Below are 13,657 nucleotides of genomic sequence, written 5' to 3' on the forward strand. Positions count from 1 at the left end.
ACTAGTGGTATTTGTGAGAGTAGCATTACTATAGGAATATTCCATCTGTCTACTTTGCAGACAAACCAAATTAAACCAATACACATTTTACACTGGAGCCAGAGATCTTGAAAATGAACTGGTGAAGTGTTTGGAGATGTGATGTTCAGCGCAGTGGACATATTTGAGGCAAATCTACCCTTAATTCCCACTTAGAAATCTCTTTTGACGTATTATACTATATTTCTATCCAAATGTGACACCCGCGGCCTAGATGGTTCAGCCACATTCAAGTCTTCATCCGAAATGGCACAGTATTCCCCTATGTAGTGCACTACTTCTGAACAGAGTCCCTGGTTCTCGGTCTAAAGTAAAGCACTATAGGGAGAATGTGATGCACTCCAGGGACTATTAAAAAAGGCGACAGTGTGACAAATGAAAAAGACCATCCAAAGGACTGCTACGTGTCTGAGTGCAACCGAGTGACCCCACCATCATATACATGCCCCTCTTCAATATGTAGAATTGTAAAGGTATGTCATCACATTCTATGCTTTCCTTCTCTTTGTGTATCCTTTCTTTGCTTGATGTGTCTGATCCTGATGTTTCTCATCACGTCTCTAGGTGAGGAGGAAATAAAGAAGGAGATGGTTGAGTACACCACATTTGTACTGTCTTACATTGTAGGGAAGATGTAACACCTTCTAGAAAAGGCATCTGCAAACATGAGAAACAATAAGGGGAAAATCCTCAGGGAGATTGAGGCGGCTATCAAGCGCAGGCAAGAAAATAAGTGAATTTCATATGTAACAATGAAATGGCTATTGAATTACTAGCCTGCAGTTAGAATATTAGTATTGACATTAGTGGCAACATGAGTTCTCATAGGAACCCATAGTTACCAGTGGCCCCAAACTCCAGTCTGTCATACAGTATAGGCCTACACCTTAGTCCAACACCTGATCCAGTGGAAAGCTGACTACCAATTATAGGGTCCCAACAATAATTGTTTTCTCAACTCAATTATATCCAAGCCCTATAGGTGTTACAATGGGACTATGTACAGTATAGTCTACAATGGGTGGAATACCTCCATGTTTGTATATTGGCAAAAAAAAATCCTGGAGATGTACTAGCTAAGTACAACCACCAGATGTCTCTAAGTGTTCACATTATCCATTAATTTGCATTGAATTTATTTTCTAGCTATGTGGGAAATTATGAAATGTATCTACATGTATCTACATTTTTCCCAATATTATGGGCTAGGTAGGTAGGTAGGTAGGGATTAAGTTATATTGTTGTATTGTGTAGGCCTGTCATGATTTGTGGGTATCATAAGCACAGATTTAATCACACAAATTAAAACTTGTAGCCTCATAAATATGGCCATTTGGCAATACATTACAAACTGCCAAAACGTAGGCTACATGCCATTCCTGTTAAGATGAATTACTACATGAATTAATAAAAGTAAAGAATACAGATTCAGAGTAGCTTATCTATTGACTGATCATCATTTTTTTTCACACCTTGCTGGCATGTCACTGTCTCATGGCAACATGGTCTCAGAGTATTTCGTATTATTTTATACGGAAATCCGAGACACTACATTTAGTATGATATGTTTCCTTTCGTATGGTATGTATTCATTTGTGGATGAGGACAGAGGAGCCTCTTAAAGAAGAAGTTACAGGTCTGTGAGAGCCAGAAATCTTGCTTGTTTGTAGGTGAACAAATACTTATTTTCCACCATAATTTGCAAATAAATTCATTAAAAATCCTACAATGTGATTTTCTGGATTTTCTTTCTCATTTTATCTGACACAGTTGAAGTGTACCTATGATGAAAATTACAGGACTCTCTCATCTTTTTAAACTGGAGAACTTGCACAATTGGTAGCTGACTAAATACTTTTTTGCCCCACTGTATATAGCCTTGTCGATTTGACAATGTTTAAATTGAAATGGTGCTTGGTGTAACTCTGTGGTTCTAAATCAGTAGTTGTTTAGTAAACTGTTGAAAACATTAACACGCTTGACCATGCTGCAGGTCACATAACTGCTTGTTACATGGTATATTTTCTCTGTGGACTTCACTGGACAGATGTTGCTCTCCGGTTTTGTGACGAAACTAACATATGTGTATTTGAAATTATTTGCCACTGTGTGACTTGTCTTTTTCTTGTCACGGTGGCGTATGAACGAATAGCTTATAAAGCAAACAACGCAATTTTCACGTAATATGGCTTTTGTACTGCCTTGGCTTCCTCAGTAATATTACCCATGCACCGCTACTGAGTAGTTGCAAAGTACCTAAAAATAAGTAAGTAGTTGCTAATTAGCTCAAATGCAAAAGCTGTCTGTGATAAGATTTGACCATGTAACCTTTTGAGTTTCTAGACTTTTGCGTTATGTCACTCAACCACCACCACCAACCACTTTCCTTTCGTTTTTGCCTTAAGTAACCTACTATCTTATATAAGCATACCAAACATAAAGTATTGCACTAATTTGAGTGTCCCGTACTTACGTTTACTATGCTACGTCTAGTCCACGAGACCAGTCTGCCCATGGTGATGGTCTGCGGCACGCAGTGACAAGTTGAGTCCACTCAAAGATAGCCAGTCATGTAGCTTTAGTTCGTACTCGGTCTTCAAACACATTCAATGGCGAAGCGAACGACGGCATCGTGTCGTAATTATAGAATATATTTTTTTTATTGCTCACATTACAACGTGTTTTGAGCGGTAGTGGTTTTGACGCGCGTTCTTTTGGCATACCATTTTGGCAGAGCGCGCCCCACTCTGAAAGTGACACCTTGGATCGTTGACGGATTGGGGAAAATGCCTCATCAAAGTTTGTCATCGTTAAGAACTCAAACTTTACAATTAATATATTTAAGCTTTTGCAAAATTAACTTGGAATGAATGAAGAATGCATATCGTTTGGGAAATATTTTTGATTTTTCAAGCATATTTCATCTGTACATCAGGTAAGCCTTGAAGCCTGCGGTTATTACATGTAATTAATGAGGTGAAGTGATGAACTTCAGGGCTTGAACAAACCCCAGAATATTGTAACACATTTAAATGTATTTGGATAAGGAAATACAGAATAGTCTTCTGTTGATGATACGGTTGCAACTGTAAACCGTGCAATGTAGGGCACGGGTGTTGCAGCTGTACCAATAATTGTTTCAATGTAGGTTTAAGCATGACGAGTCTTTAAAGGTCAATAAAGCAAATCTTTGCTCCACTTGCGCGTGAGTTGGCAACACAATTACTGTAATCGTTGATTATCTAGCCATTCTCGTGAATCTTAGTCATAGTATTATATAATAGGCTATTTGTGTTTAGGATTATAGATTTTTTTTGTCCCGCCCCCAATTTGGTACAAATGAGAGAACATTTTACAAAATCTCTTTGCGCCTGTAAAATTTGTAATGCTGAGATTAGATTCAACATTAGGCGTTGCTCTTTACATGTTGCATGGATATCATTATTACCCACATCTTACATCATCCTAGGAGGCCTCTTTCCCAAAATAAGCTATGACAGAGACTCATTTGTCAATAAACATACTTGAAAAGTTCCATCTAATTTCTGTTCTTATTTACATCTGCCAGACAGCAATAAATTGTATATTATGTTCTTACCATCATGACCGCTGACATGATGTTTAGTGTGAAGAACAGCTGACCGTGGGGCTTGACCCCAAGATCCAGAAGTGCAGAGGGCAAGTGATGTACCACAAAACCCTGGGCCTGTGATAGAGGCAGTAGAGCCACTCACATAAACAGTGTTTCAGTATTCTCTCCCTTCGAGACTTGTCCATTCGCACAGAGCACCGTCTGCAAACCAGCGCCCTAGAAACCTCCGGGATGATCCCATTGCTGCCTGCCACCAATGTAGCAAGAGAGTAAGAGAGAGGACAACTGACAGAGGGCACGATCCCCAGATCCTGTGTGGTGCAGAGGCAGGTGCTCTACCACCTGTACCACAACAACTTGGCCTCAGGGCAATTCATAGGATTTGGGATCTAAATGTGTTCCCCTCCATTAAGTATGATATGTTATGAATGGAATAGCTGTTGTACAATATCATATGAATTGGAGGACGTGTAGTATCACATCTTACCCTGCCGAACAATATCATACGAATTGGATGATGAAATGTATAATGCATCTTGGATGACGTATAGGGTGGCAGTAGCCTAGTGGTTAAAGTGTTGGGCCAGTCACCGAAAGGGTGCTGGATCAAATCCCTGAGCTGACAAGGTAAAAATCTGTCATTCTTCCCCTGAACACTGCAGTTCATAAGAATTTGTTCTTAACTGACTTACCTGGTTATAAAAAGGAAGTACTATACATCTTGCTCTCATTCCAGGCTGCTTGTTCTTTTGTTAGCATTTGTGGTAAGGACAAAGGTTAGGAGAATGTACATTGCAGGTTAGAATTAGGTTGAAGTTAGGGAAAGTGTTAGCTTAAATGCTACAGTTGTCCCCGACCCAACTCGAACACACAACCTTTGGTTGCTTTATTTTTATACTTTTTTTCAGATTTTTCAGAGGGTGCCTCCGTACCCTCAGCACCCCTAATCAAAATCAAATCACATTTTATTGGTCACATAGACATGGTTAGTAGATGTTATTGTGAGTGTAGCGAAATGCTTGTGCACCCTACTTCCCTTGGTTATGGACCAACCTCCCTACTTTTCATTTCTGTCTTAAGTAACCAGACCATTATTATTTGTAACGTAACATATCCTATTAAATGGAGGTATCCACTTGAACGTTCCAAACCCTACGTCTCTTTAATGTGGTCAGGCTGACCACAAAAGCCAGGGCCTCAATTCAGTTTTTATCTCTAATCTCTCTCATTGTCTCTTTAAAGGTAATATTAAACTTAAGAAGAAGTGAAAGTTAATAGTGTTCTAACAAGTGAGTTGCACTATTGTAAAGTGGCTGTTCCACTGGATGTCTTAAGGTGAACGCACCAATTTGTAAGTCGCTCTGGATAAGAGCGTCTGCTAAATGACTTAAATGTAAAAATGTAATGTAAATGTTTCTGTGGTTTTGTTTTTTTCCTACTGCAGCACAGCTAATTTCACCAAAAATTCATGATGGTTGGTGGGCGTACAAAGATGCAGTCCAAGGGAGCTTTGTTCCAGGTAATTATTTTCGATGTTGAACAAACACTGACATCACATGAACTCAAAGCCTTGGTGTCCACATGGCCCACTATTCAGAGATGGTCCTATCAGTTTTCCACATTGATTCAATGTCATCATATTTCATTATTTTTGTTGAACTGACATGGAAACAATGTTGATTCAACCAGTTTTTGTCCAGTGGGTTGTTTTGTAACAGAAAGCCAGACCAAACATTCCTCTCTGTTTTGGGAAGGGAACATTTCTTGTTAACCAGGAGGGTTCACTTGTTACTAACGTTCTTGCTCTTGGACAGTGTTATTGACATGGGCTGGCTTCTTCCTCCGCTCTCTGTCTCTGCAGCAGGAGCTTCAGGTTCACTACTGTTCTGACTGCAGGTCTTATGAAATTTTATCACAGCCCTCTCTCCATCTTCCTCCCTCCCTGTGCTTCTTCATTCCATAATCAAGGGGAGCACAGACATACAAGTATACAGAAGAAGAATGGCAGCACAATGAATAAAATCGAGGTCTCAGACCTTTTCAAGGAGGAAGGATCGAATGACCAATATAACTATGGAGTCAAGTGCAGTCTGGTAAAATTTCAGTAATACAACATAAGGCTGTTGTTCGTTAAAAGGTACATTTGACATAACTATTATATCATACACAGAAAGGTGACTTCCTGTTTGCAGGAATCAACTTCTTGTTTTGCAGGAATCAATTGCCAAGACTTACACTATTGTCAATAGGGTCAGGGTGATACCAGTATGACAATGTTTTTTCCATAGCAAAAATGAAAATGAAGCAGACCAAACTCTGTGATCCTTTGAAAACCTGCTCTATGTAAAATAGTTTGTGCTATATCTTGGGAAATAAATACATGTGACTCTGAATCGTACCTGGCTCCACGAGGGGGCTAAAGGGGGCCTAGCCCCCCTCAGATTTAGCTCTTTTTAAAACTAAAACTATCTTCGCTGTCAGCACAATGGACAGGGTGCACCACTGTGGGTGTAGGGGGGCTATGGAAAGCCACTGGAGCAGTTAGGTATGACTCCTTTGAGTTTCCATAAAAAGCGGGAAAAAATGCATCTCATTTCTGTGGTATGCTAAGTGAATAACGTTGTACACCTCGGCATGTAATATTTGATTTAGATTTATAAGGGCGGGGTCAAGTTTACCAGTTTAAGTGTTGGCGGCCCAATTGTCTCCTTCCTGCTCCTCTGTTCTTCCTATGAGTGAGGTTTTCATCCCGACATTGACTGACACTGAATTGATGATGACCTAGCTCTCTCCGGAGCCTGGAGAGGGTGGCAGGGTGTACTCTGTCCCTTTCCTTGGGCTTGGAGAGAAAAGGACTGCACTGCAAAAATGTTCCTGGGAGTGGCACGGAAGTTGTCACAGCTGGGGAGTCTGGAGACAACCCCAGTATCCACTGGAGACAACCCCAGTATCCACTGTGCATTGTTCAGGAGAGAATTCTCTCTTACCTGCTAGAAAAAAAGGTCCACGTGGGGAAGTTTGTACCCCTGCATTGCCAAAAGGTTATTGGATGGTGTTTAGGGGAAAGTGTTCATCTGCCTTGGGGCACCTGCTATGATGGTCCTTTATTTGCTCTGTTAATCTACATTCACCAAATGGACATACCATGTTGGTCAATGTGTATCATGTACCCAGTGCTCGTTTAAATATCAATATAAATATCGCCGTCATCTTTGAAACCCCAGTGCTGTGTAAAATAAATCCAACTCATTTGCATCTCTACCTGCCTCCTCCTGCTGAATATGTGTCCTTGTGACTGCTAGAAGGACCCTATTTTACACTGACACGGCGTAGCGGAGATAGATTACAGACTTCGCGCCAACCTGTCCCTTCAAAAGCACTCAATGATCTCGGAGTCTCTGCATTTGAACTTTGTTTATTTTGGTAAAGCGTGATAAGCAGAATTAAATATAATTCCAGTGTAAGAACACCCCAAAATGTATCCCCCTCGCCAATTTCCACTGCCCCCTTACTCACTTTATCCTGGCGCCGGTTCTGCTCTGGATGACAACATAATGATGTTTGTTTTGTTTCCTTTGCCACGATACTAACGAGTATCACGATACTGCTATCATCCCACCCCAATTGTCAATGTGGGCCTCAAGGAATGGTGCAAATTTGGATGAGCCAATGGGCTCCTATAAGGATATGTGACACCAGCAGAAACTGCTGCCTCGAGGGCCAGCGCTGTTCTCAACTGGTCCATGTTTAACCCTGTCATTGGATTACCTTAGGAGAAAGGCCTATTTATTAGCTGTGACAGATAAGCACAGCAGGTGACACAGAGGCCTTTGGAAGTCTTTTGTAGAAGGTTGTGGGATGCTCCCTGACCTTTAACTTTATGTCTGCTGCTAGTGTATAGTGTGTGGACTCACGAGGAGAGCCCTTTCAGCCTCTCAGCCTAGGTGCGGGGAAGCTTCCTGTTTATCACCACAGAGACCTTTACACAGGAGAGGAGACATCCACACACAGCAAGTGACAGTGACTCTGTGTATGTGCTGTGTGTCATATGGGTGGAAGCCAAGTTGGTGGGATGTTTTTGCTATTGTACATTCATTCGCCTCAAGCCCTTTTTGATGAAAACGGGAAACTCTACAGCTAGAATGTACATTTGGAGCCATCTAATTTAAGACTTAACTTTTTGAAATAGAAAGGAAATCGAATTGATCTAAACAGGCTCAAGAAGAGTGCAGTTATGCCTTAGCCCATTAACTTTTTGATACAGATTTCAATTCAACTGAACCTTTTGTCAGAAACAAAGGTATCACCTTCCTTCTGTATATTCTTACAGGAGCATAACTCTGTATTATTATTTGTATGTGCTGCAGTCTTGGAAAGTAGGTCACCAAGTTAGTGATCACAGCCAGCTCTCTCTCTCTCTCTCTCTCTCTCTCTCTCTCTCTCTCACACATATACACAGATGCCCTTGCAAAGACTGAGGGGCAAAAAAGAAGTGCGGAAGGAAGAAACAGAATCCCTCCCACGCAAAGAGTTCTGGGGGAATTTAAATGGAATGGGAAGAGGCTAGAATAGAATCATGATTCCTATGCTCTCAAAACTCTTGGTGGTATTTAATACTAATGGTATTAAAAGGCCATATTCACAGGACACTTTACATTATTCACTCTCACTCAGAGCTATAATAATGTTATCCCCTCTTCCTCCTTTTCCCACCCACCGACTAATGTGATGAACATACATATGTTCTAGCATATTGCTGCTATATTTCTACCTGCAGGTATGGCGGCCTGGAGGATGAGCGGATAGGTTTGGTATTGGAGCAACACTAGCTACAACATTGTCCTCAAAGCTAAAACATTGTGTGAAAGTGCTAGATTATGGCTGGCATTTAAGACCGTTAACAACCAAATCATTTGTAGGCGAGCCAGCCAAGTAATTTACAGCTGTGATAAAGGAAGATGCTCAAAAGAAAGGTTAGAAAAGCAGTGGCTTATTCCTCCTTGCCGTGTCAAAGTAAGATTTGATTTGTTTGAGGGCTGAGCAAAATAACCTCCTACAGCAGATGGTGTTAAATCCTCTATGATGATAAGAAGGTCTAGACCTAGGAATATTATCCTGTCAAACCAGAAGCTTGTCAGTAACCAGGTTTACATTAAACCTTTACATTCCATCGCTAGAGTTGAAAATGTGATGGAAACCCATCTAAATCGTGGTATCCAATTGTTAGTAATTACTATCTTGTCTCATCGCTACAACCCCGTACGGGCTCGGGAGAGACGAAGGTCGAAAGCCATGCGTCCTCCGAAACACAACCCAACCAAGCCGCACCGCTTCTTAACACAGCGCGCATCCAACCCGGAAGCCAGCCGCACCAATGTGTCAGAGGAAACACTGTGCACCTGGCGACTTGGTTAGCGTGCACTGCGACCGGCCCGCCACAGGAGTCGCTAGTACACGATGAGACAAGGATATCCCTACCGGCCAAACCCTCCCTAACCCGGACGACGCTAGGCAAATTGTGCATCGCCCCACGGACCTCCCGGTGGCGGCCGGCTGCTTTTAAATAAATTGCTCCATGGAATTATCCCTTGGCTTACAGCACCCTTTTAAGTACTGTTTATTGAAGAACAATTCTACCTTCATCATTACTCTGATTAATAGCAGGTAATGGAGGCTGGTAATGGCTTACATCAACACCATTATCCCAGAAACCCTAGACCCACTCCAATTTGCATACCACCCAAACAGATCCACAGATGACGCAATCTCTATTGCACTCCACACTGCCCTTTCCCTCCTGGACAAAAGGAACACCTATGTGAGAATGCTGTTCATTGACTACAGCTCAGCGTTCAACACCAAAGTACCCTCAAAGCTCATCACCAAGCTAAGGATCCTGGGACTGGATCCCTCTGCAACTGGATCCTGAACTTCCTGACAGGCCGCCCCCAGGTGGTGAGGGTAGGTAGCAACACATCTGCCACGCTGATCCTCAACACTGGAGCTCCCCAGGGGTGTGTGCTCAGTCCCCTCCTGTACTCCCTGTTCACCCACGACTGCATGGCCAGGCACGACTCCAACACCATCATTAAGTTTGCTGACGACACAACAGTGATAGGCCTGATAACCGACAACGATGAGACAGCCTATAGGGAGGAGGTCAGAGACCTGGCCAGGTGGTGCCGGAATAACAACCTATCCCTCAATGTAACCAAGACTAAGTAGATGATAGTGGACTACAGGAAAAGGAGCACCGAGCACGTCCCCATTCTCATTGACGGGGCTGTAGTGGAGCAGGTTGAGAGCTTCAAATTCCTTGGTGTCCACATCAACAACAAACTAGATTGGTCCAAAGACACCAAGACAGTCGTGAAGAGGGCACGACAAAGTATATTCCCCCTCAGGAAACTAAAAAGATTTGGCAGATCCTCAAAAGGTTCTACAGCTGCAACATCGAGAGCATCCTGACCAGTTGCATCACTGCCTGGTACGGAAATTGCTCGCCCTCCGACCGCAAGGCACTTCAGAGGGTAGTGCGTACGGCCTAGTACATCACTGGGGCAAAGCTACCTGCCATCCAGGATCTCTACACCAGACGGTGTCCGAGGAAGGCCCTAAATATTGTCAAAGACCCCAGCCACTCCAGTCATAGACTGTTCTCTATACTATCGCATGGCAAGCGGTACCGGAGTGCCAAGTCTAGGACAAAAAGGCTTCTCAACTGTTTTTACCCCCAAGCCATAAGAATCCTGAACAGGTAACCAATGGTTACCCAGACTATTTGCATTGTGCGCCTTCCCCCTCAACCCCTCTTTTACACTCTGCTACTCTCTGTTTATCTTATATGCTTAGTCATTTTAACTATACATTCATGTACATACAGTGCCTTGCGAAAGTATTCGGCCCCCTTGAACTTTGCGTCCTTTTGCCACATTTCAGGCTTCAAACATAAAGATATAAAACTGTATTTTTTGTGAAGAATCAACAACAAGTGGGACACAATCATGAAGTGGAACGACATTTATTGGATATTTCAAACTTTTTTAACAAATCAAAAACTGAAAAATTGGGCGTGCAAAATTATTCAGCCCCTTTACAGTGCAGCAAACTCTCTCCAGAAGTTCAGTGAGGATCTCTGAATGATCCAATGTTGACCTAAATGACTAATGATGATAAATACAATACACCTGTGTGTAATCAAGTCTCCGTATAAATGCTCTCTTATGTTAAACTGCATGATGGATCATCAGCTATTCCTCCACTTTAATTATATCCACAATACCTTAGGAAAGCATTACACTGGAGTCGGGAGTGTCTCTGCACAGTTCAGCAGGTTCAATAGACAGAAACCTGTCCCAATTTTGTCTTCTTTGTTTATGCTGCTTCGAAAATTGGAAATGTAATCCCTACGATCTGAGGGGAGGATTTCCCTGGTCATTTTGATATAAAATCAGAGTGAATTTTGTGAATTGTGATTGCTGTGAATTGGCCAGTCCTCAGTCCTAGTGGTCTCTCCAGACCCATTGACATTTATGTTCTCATTTTAGTTTGTTCTCTGTAACGTTATGTTTATATCCTGACTATTTTGCTCTGGAAAAAACCTCTAGGCTTCAATTAGCTGCATATCCCAACACGTGTTGTGAAGTCTCCCTAGAGGTAGTTGTACTGTAGGGTCTGGTTTTCAGCGCTTGGCTGGGACGTACTGCATTGCACCTGCTGCATGCACCTGCTACCTGATCCAATAATATTACTGTACTGGAATAGAGATCATGATCACTATGCAGCATGGGTAAAGGGGGTGAGAGTTCACACGTGAGGATTTAGACATACTTAAACTTTTCTCGCTGAGTTTTCTAATGGAAATTGTTGTCTTTCCTGCTCAGCCTCAGTAATGTCCAGGTGCATCTCTAAGCACCTTTCGCTGCCAAAACAATAACGTTTGTTTGAATCTGCCCTATGAAGCATCCTTAACAATGAATGCTTCATCATTTATTTAGATGTTTTTATCACTCTTGCTCCACCAAATCAACAATCAATTAAAGTGGTTCAAAAGTTAAAACAACAGTTTTATTGCCATGAGTTGAGTGTAATGCTATCTTTTTTTCCCCTTTGAGTATGGTTCTCACATATCCTCTCTTGCTTGCGACTGTTGTGCTCACCAAAAGCCACTGAGTGGGATTACAACACAGTTACATCACTGTTTCAGGACACAAAGGCGTTTACATACTGTATGTCACATTACCTCGTTTTTTTGGCAAAAGTAATAATTGCTGCCAAAATACTGCCTACGAAACTATCAACAACCGTGTTAGTTTTTCCCTGGATCAGTTCGTTAAAACAATGATAGTTTACTTAAAAATGCCTAGGCTTCATTTTGTGTGAATTTGACTAAACATTGTGTTTTTTTGATAAACACTATATTGAACCCACTACACATGAAGCTACAACTGGTAAACAATGTGGTGGCTCAGAAAGCAGGAAGATATGGAACATGAGCTTTGTTGACATTCAGAAATTCCAACATCATTCCAGATCCTCATCTACTGTATTTCATTATTATGCATTAAGAGTAGTTTGGCCAAGATCAGCATGTAATATAGGTCACTGATCATCTTAGGGTGGCTAATCCATTGCTTATTAGCTAGTTGAATCTTTATTCAGATTATTTTGAGAGTTCCCTACTTAGCAGAATCACTAGCAGATTGATTCATTTGCTGATTCTTAATTCTGAAATTGACTCCTAGTCATGATTTCCTCTTTTTGTAGAAACATCTATAAGGGGTTGTGGCACTGATCTGATAGTCCTTAACCACCATTGGGCTTTGCACATGAAGGCATGCCCCTTGCCCATGAATTAAGAGCAATGAAAAAGTACTGGTTGTCCCAGGAGTCTCCGTCCGACAGTTCAGATGAGTATCAGCCTCTAATCCCTATACTAAGGGAGAGAACGTAATAGTCCTGAACCCTCATCTGCTTCACAGCTGGGCGGCCCACTCCATTCAAGCTGACCCACGTGATGTAATCACGGCTGGATGATGTCACACGTGTCAGAAAGGGGTAGTGATGGCACTCTTGAGGCCTGCCACATCTGTCACAGCTGCCCTGCTCCTGTGCCACTGCCAGGCTCTGACCCATACTAAGAGGAGAGGAGGGTTCTCCCCAGTCCCTTCTGTCATGTGCAAGTAACGAGGGACGGATAACTAAGATTATTTCAGCTGATCTTAAATCAGATTCTGGAAGCGTTTAAACTGATTCTGATATAGAGGGATTCTATCTAAATCTAGTAGGATCTACATACATACATACATACATAATCAACTTTGGCATTACTCACGTGCCCTTCTCTCAAAATAGCTCTTCCTAGTACTGTACAATCATAATATGGAATGTTGTACTGATGGCATACTCCATACTCTAACTGCTGCTGTTTTGGTTACAGTAAGGCAAGGACTTTAATTAAAGGGATATCTTTACTTCATTTCCTTACTCAGTGTTTCCTCCTCAGTGGTTCCTGTCAAAGTGTTGATAGTCCAAGTGCTGTTTTAAGAACTTACTCATCTCACACATCAACATGATATTAGACATTAGACATGATAAAGGACATTGAACTGTGCTTGTTGTCCACAGTACCATCCTTCTGGGGCCTAGTGAATTCCGCCTGGAACCTGTGTGCCATGGGAAAGAGGCAGTCGCCGGTCAACGTCGAGACCAGTCGCATGATCTTTGACCCCTTCCTCACCCCTCTACGTCTCAACACAGGCGGACGCAGCAAGGTAAGGAGATTGTGGAAAGCTTGATCTTAAACTACCAGATTATTCTTGAGCTTGTAGATCTGAAGGGCATCAGGACTTAAACTTCAGGAGACGTTGATCGTCTGGATGCTATTATTGGATTCCAGTTGTGTGTGTTCATATTACATTTACAATGGGTAATGAGGACTAGTATGCTCAGCCATCATCAAAACAAGGTGTAGGTGGGGAAAATTATGTTTACAGAATAAATGCTTCTAGATTTATAGTATGAAGT

General features: G+C 42.0%; 1 protein-coding gene across 1 annotated transcript in view; it reads left to right on the forward strand.

Moving 5' to 3' along the window:
- The first annotated feature begins 2,769 nt into the window (after window positions 1–2,769).
- LOC115110531 (carbonic anhydrase-related protein 10-like) overlaps window positions 2,770–13,657 on the forward strand; it is a 32,121-nt gene continuing 21,233 nt past the window's right edge. Inside the window, exons 1-3 of the mRNA XM_029636278.2 lie at window positions 2,770–2,974; window positions 5,076–5,150; window positions 13,259–13,404. Coding sequence (XP_029492138.1) covers window positions 2,917–2,974; window positions 5,076–5,150; window positions 13,259–13,404 — 279 coding nt within the window. The 5' untranslated portion in view covers window positions 2,770–2,916. The remainder of the gene's footprint in view (window positions 2,975–5,075; window positions 5,151–13,258; window positions 13,405–13,657) is intronic.

The sequence above is a fragment of the Oncorhynchus nerka genome, linkage group LG26 (genome assembly GCF_034236695.1).
Source record: "Oncorhynchus nerka isolate Pitt River linkage group LG26, Oner_Uvic_2.0, whole genome shotgun sequence".
NCBI lineage: Eukaryota > Metazoa > Chordata > Actinopteri > Salmoniformes > Salmonidae > Oncorhynchus > Oncorhynchus nerka.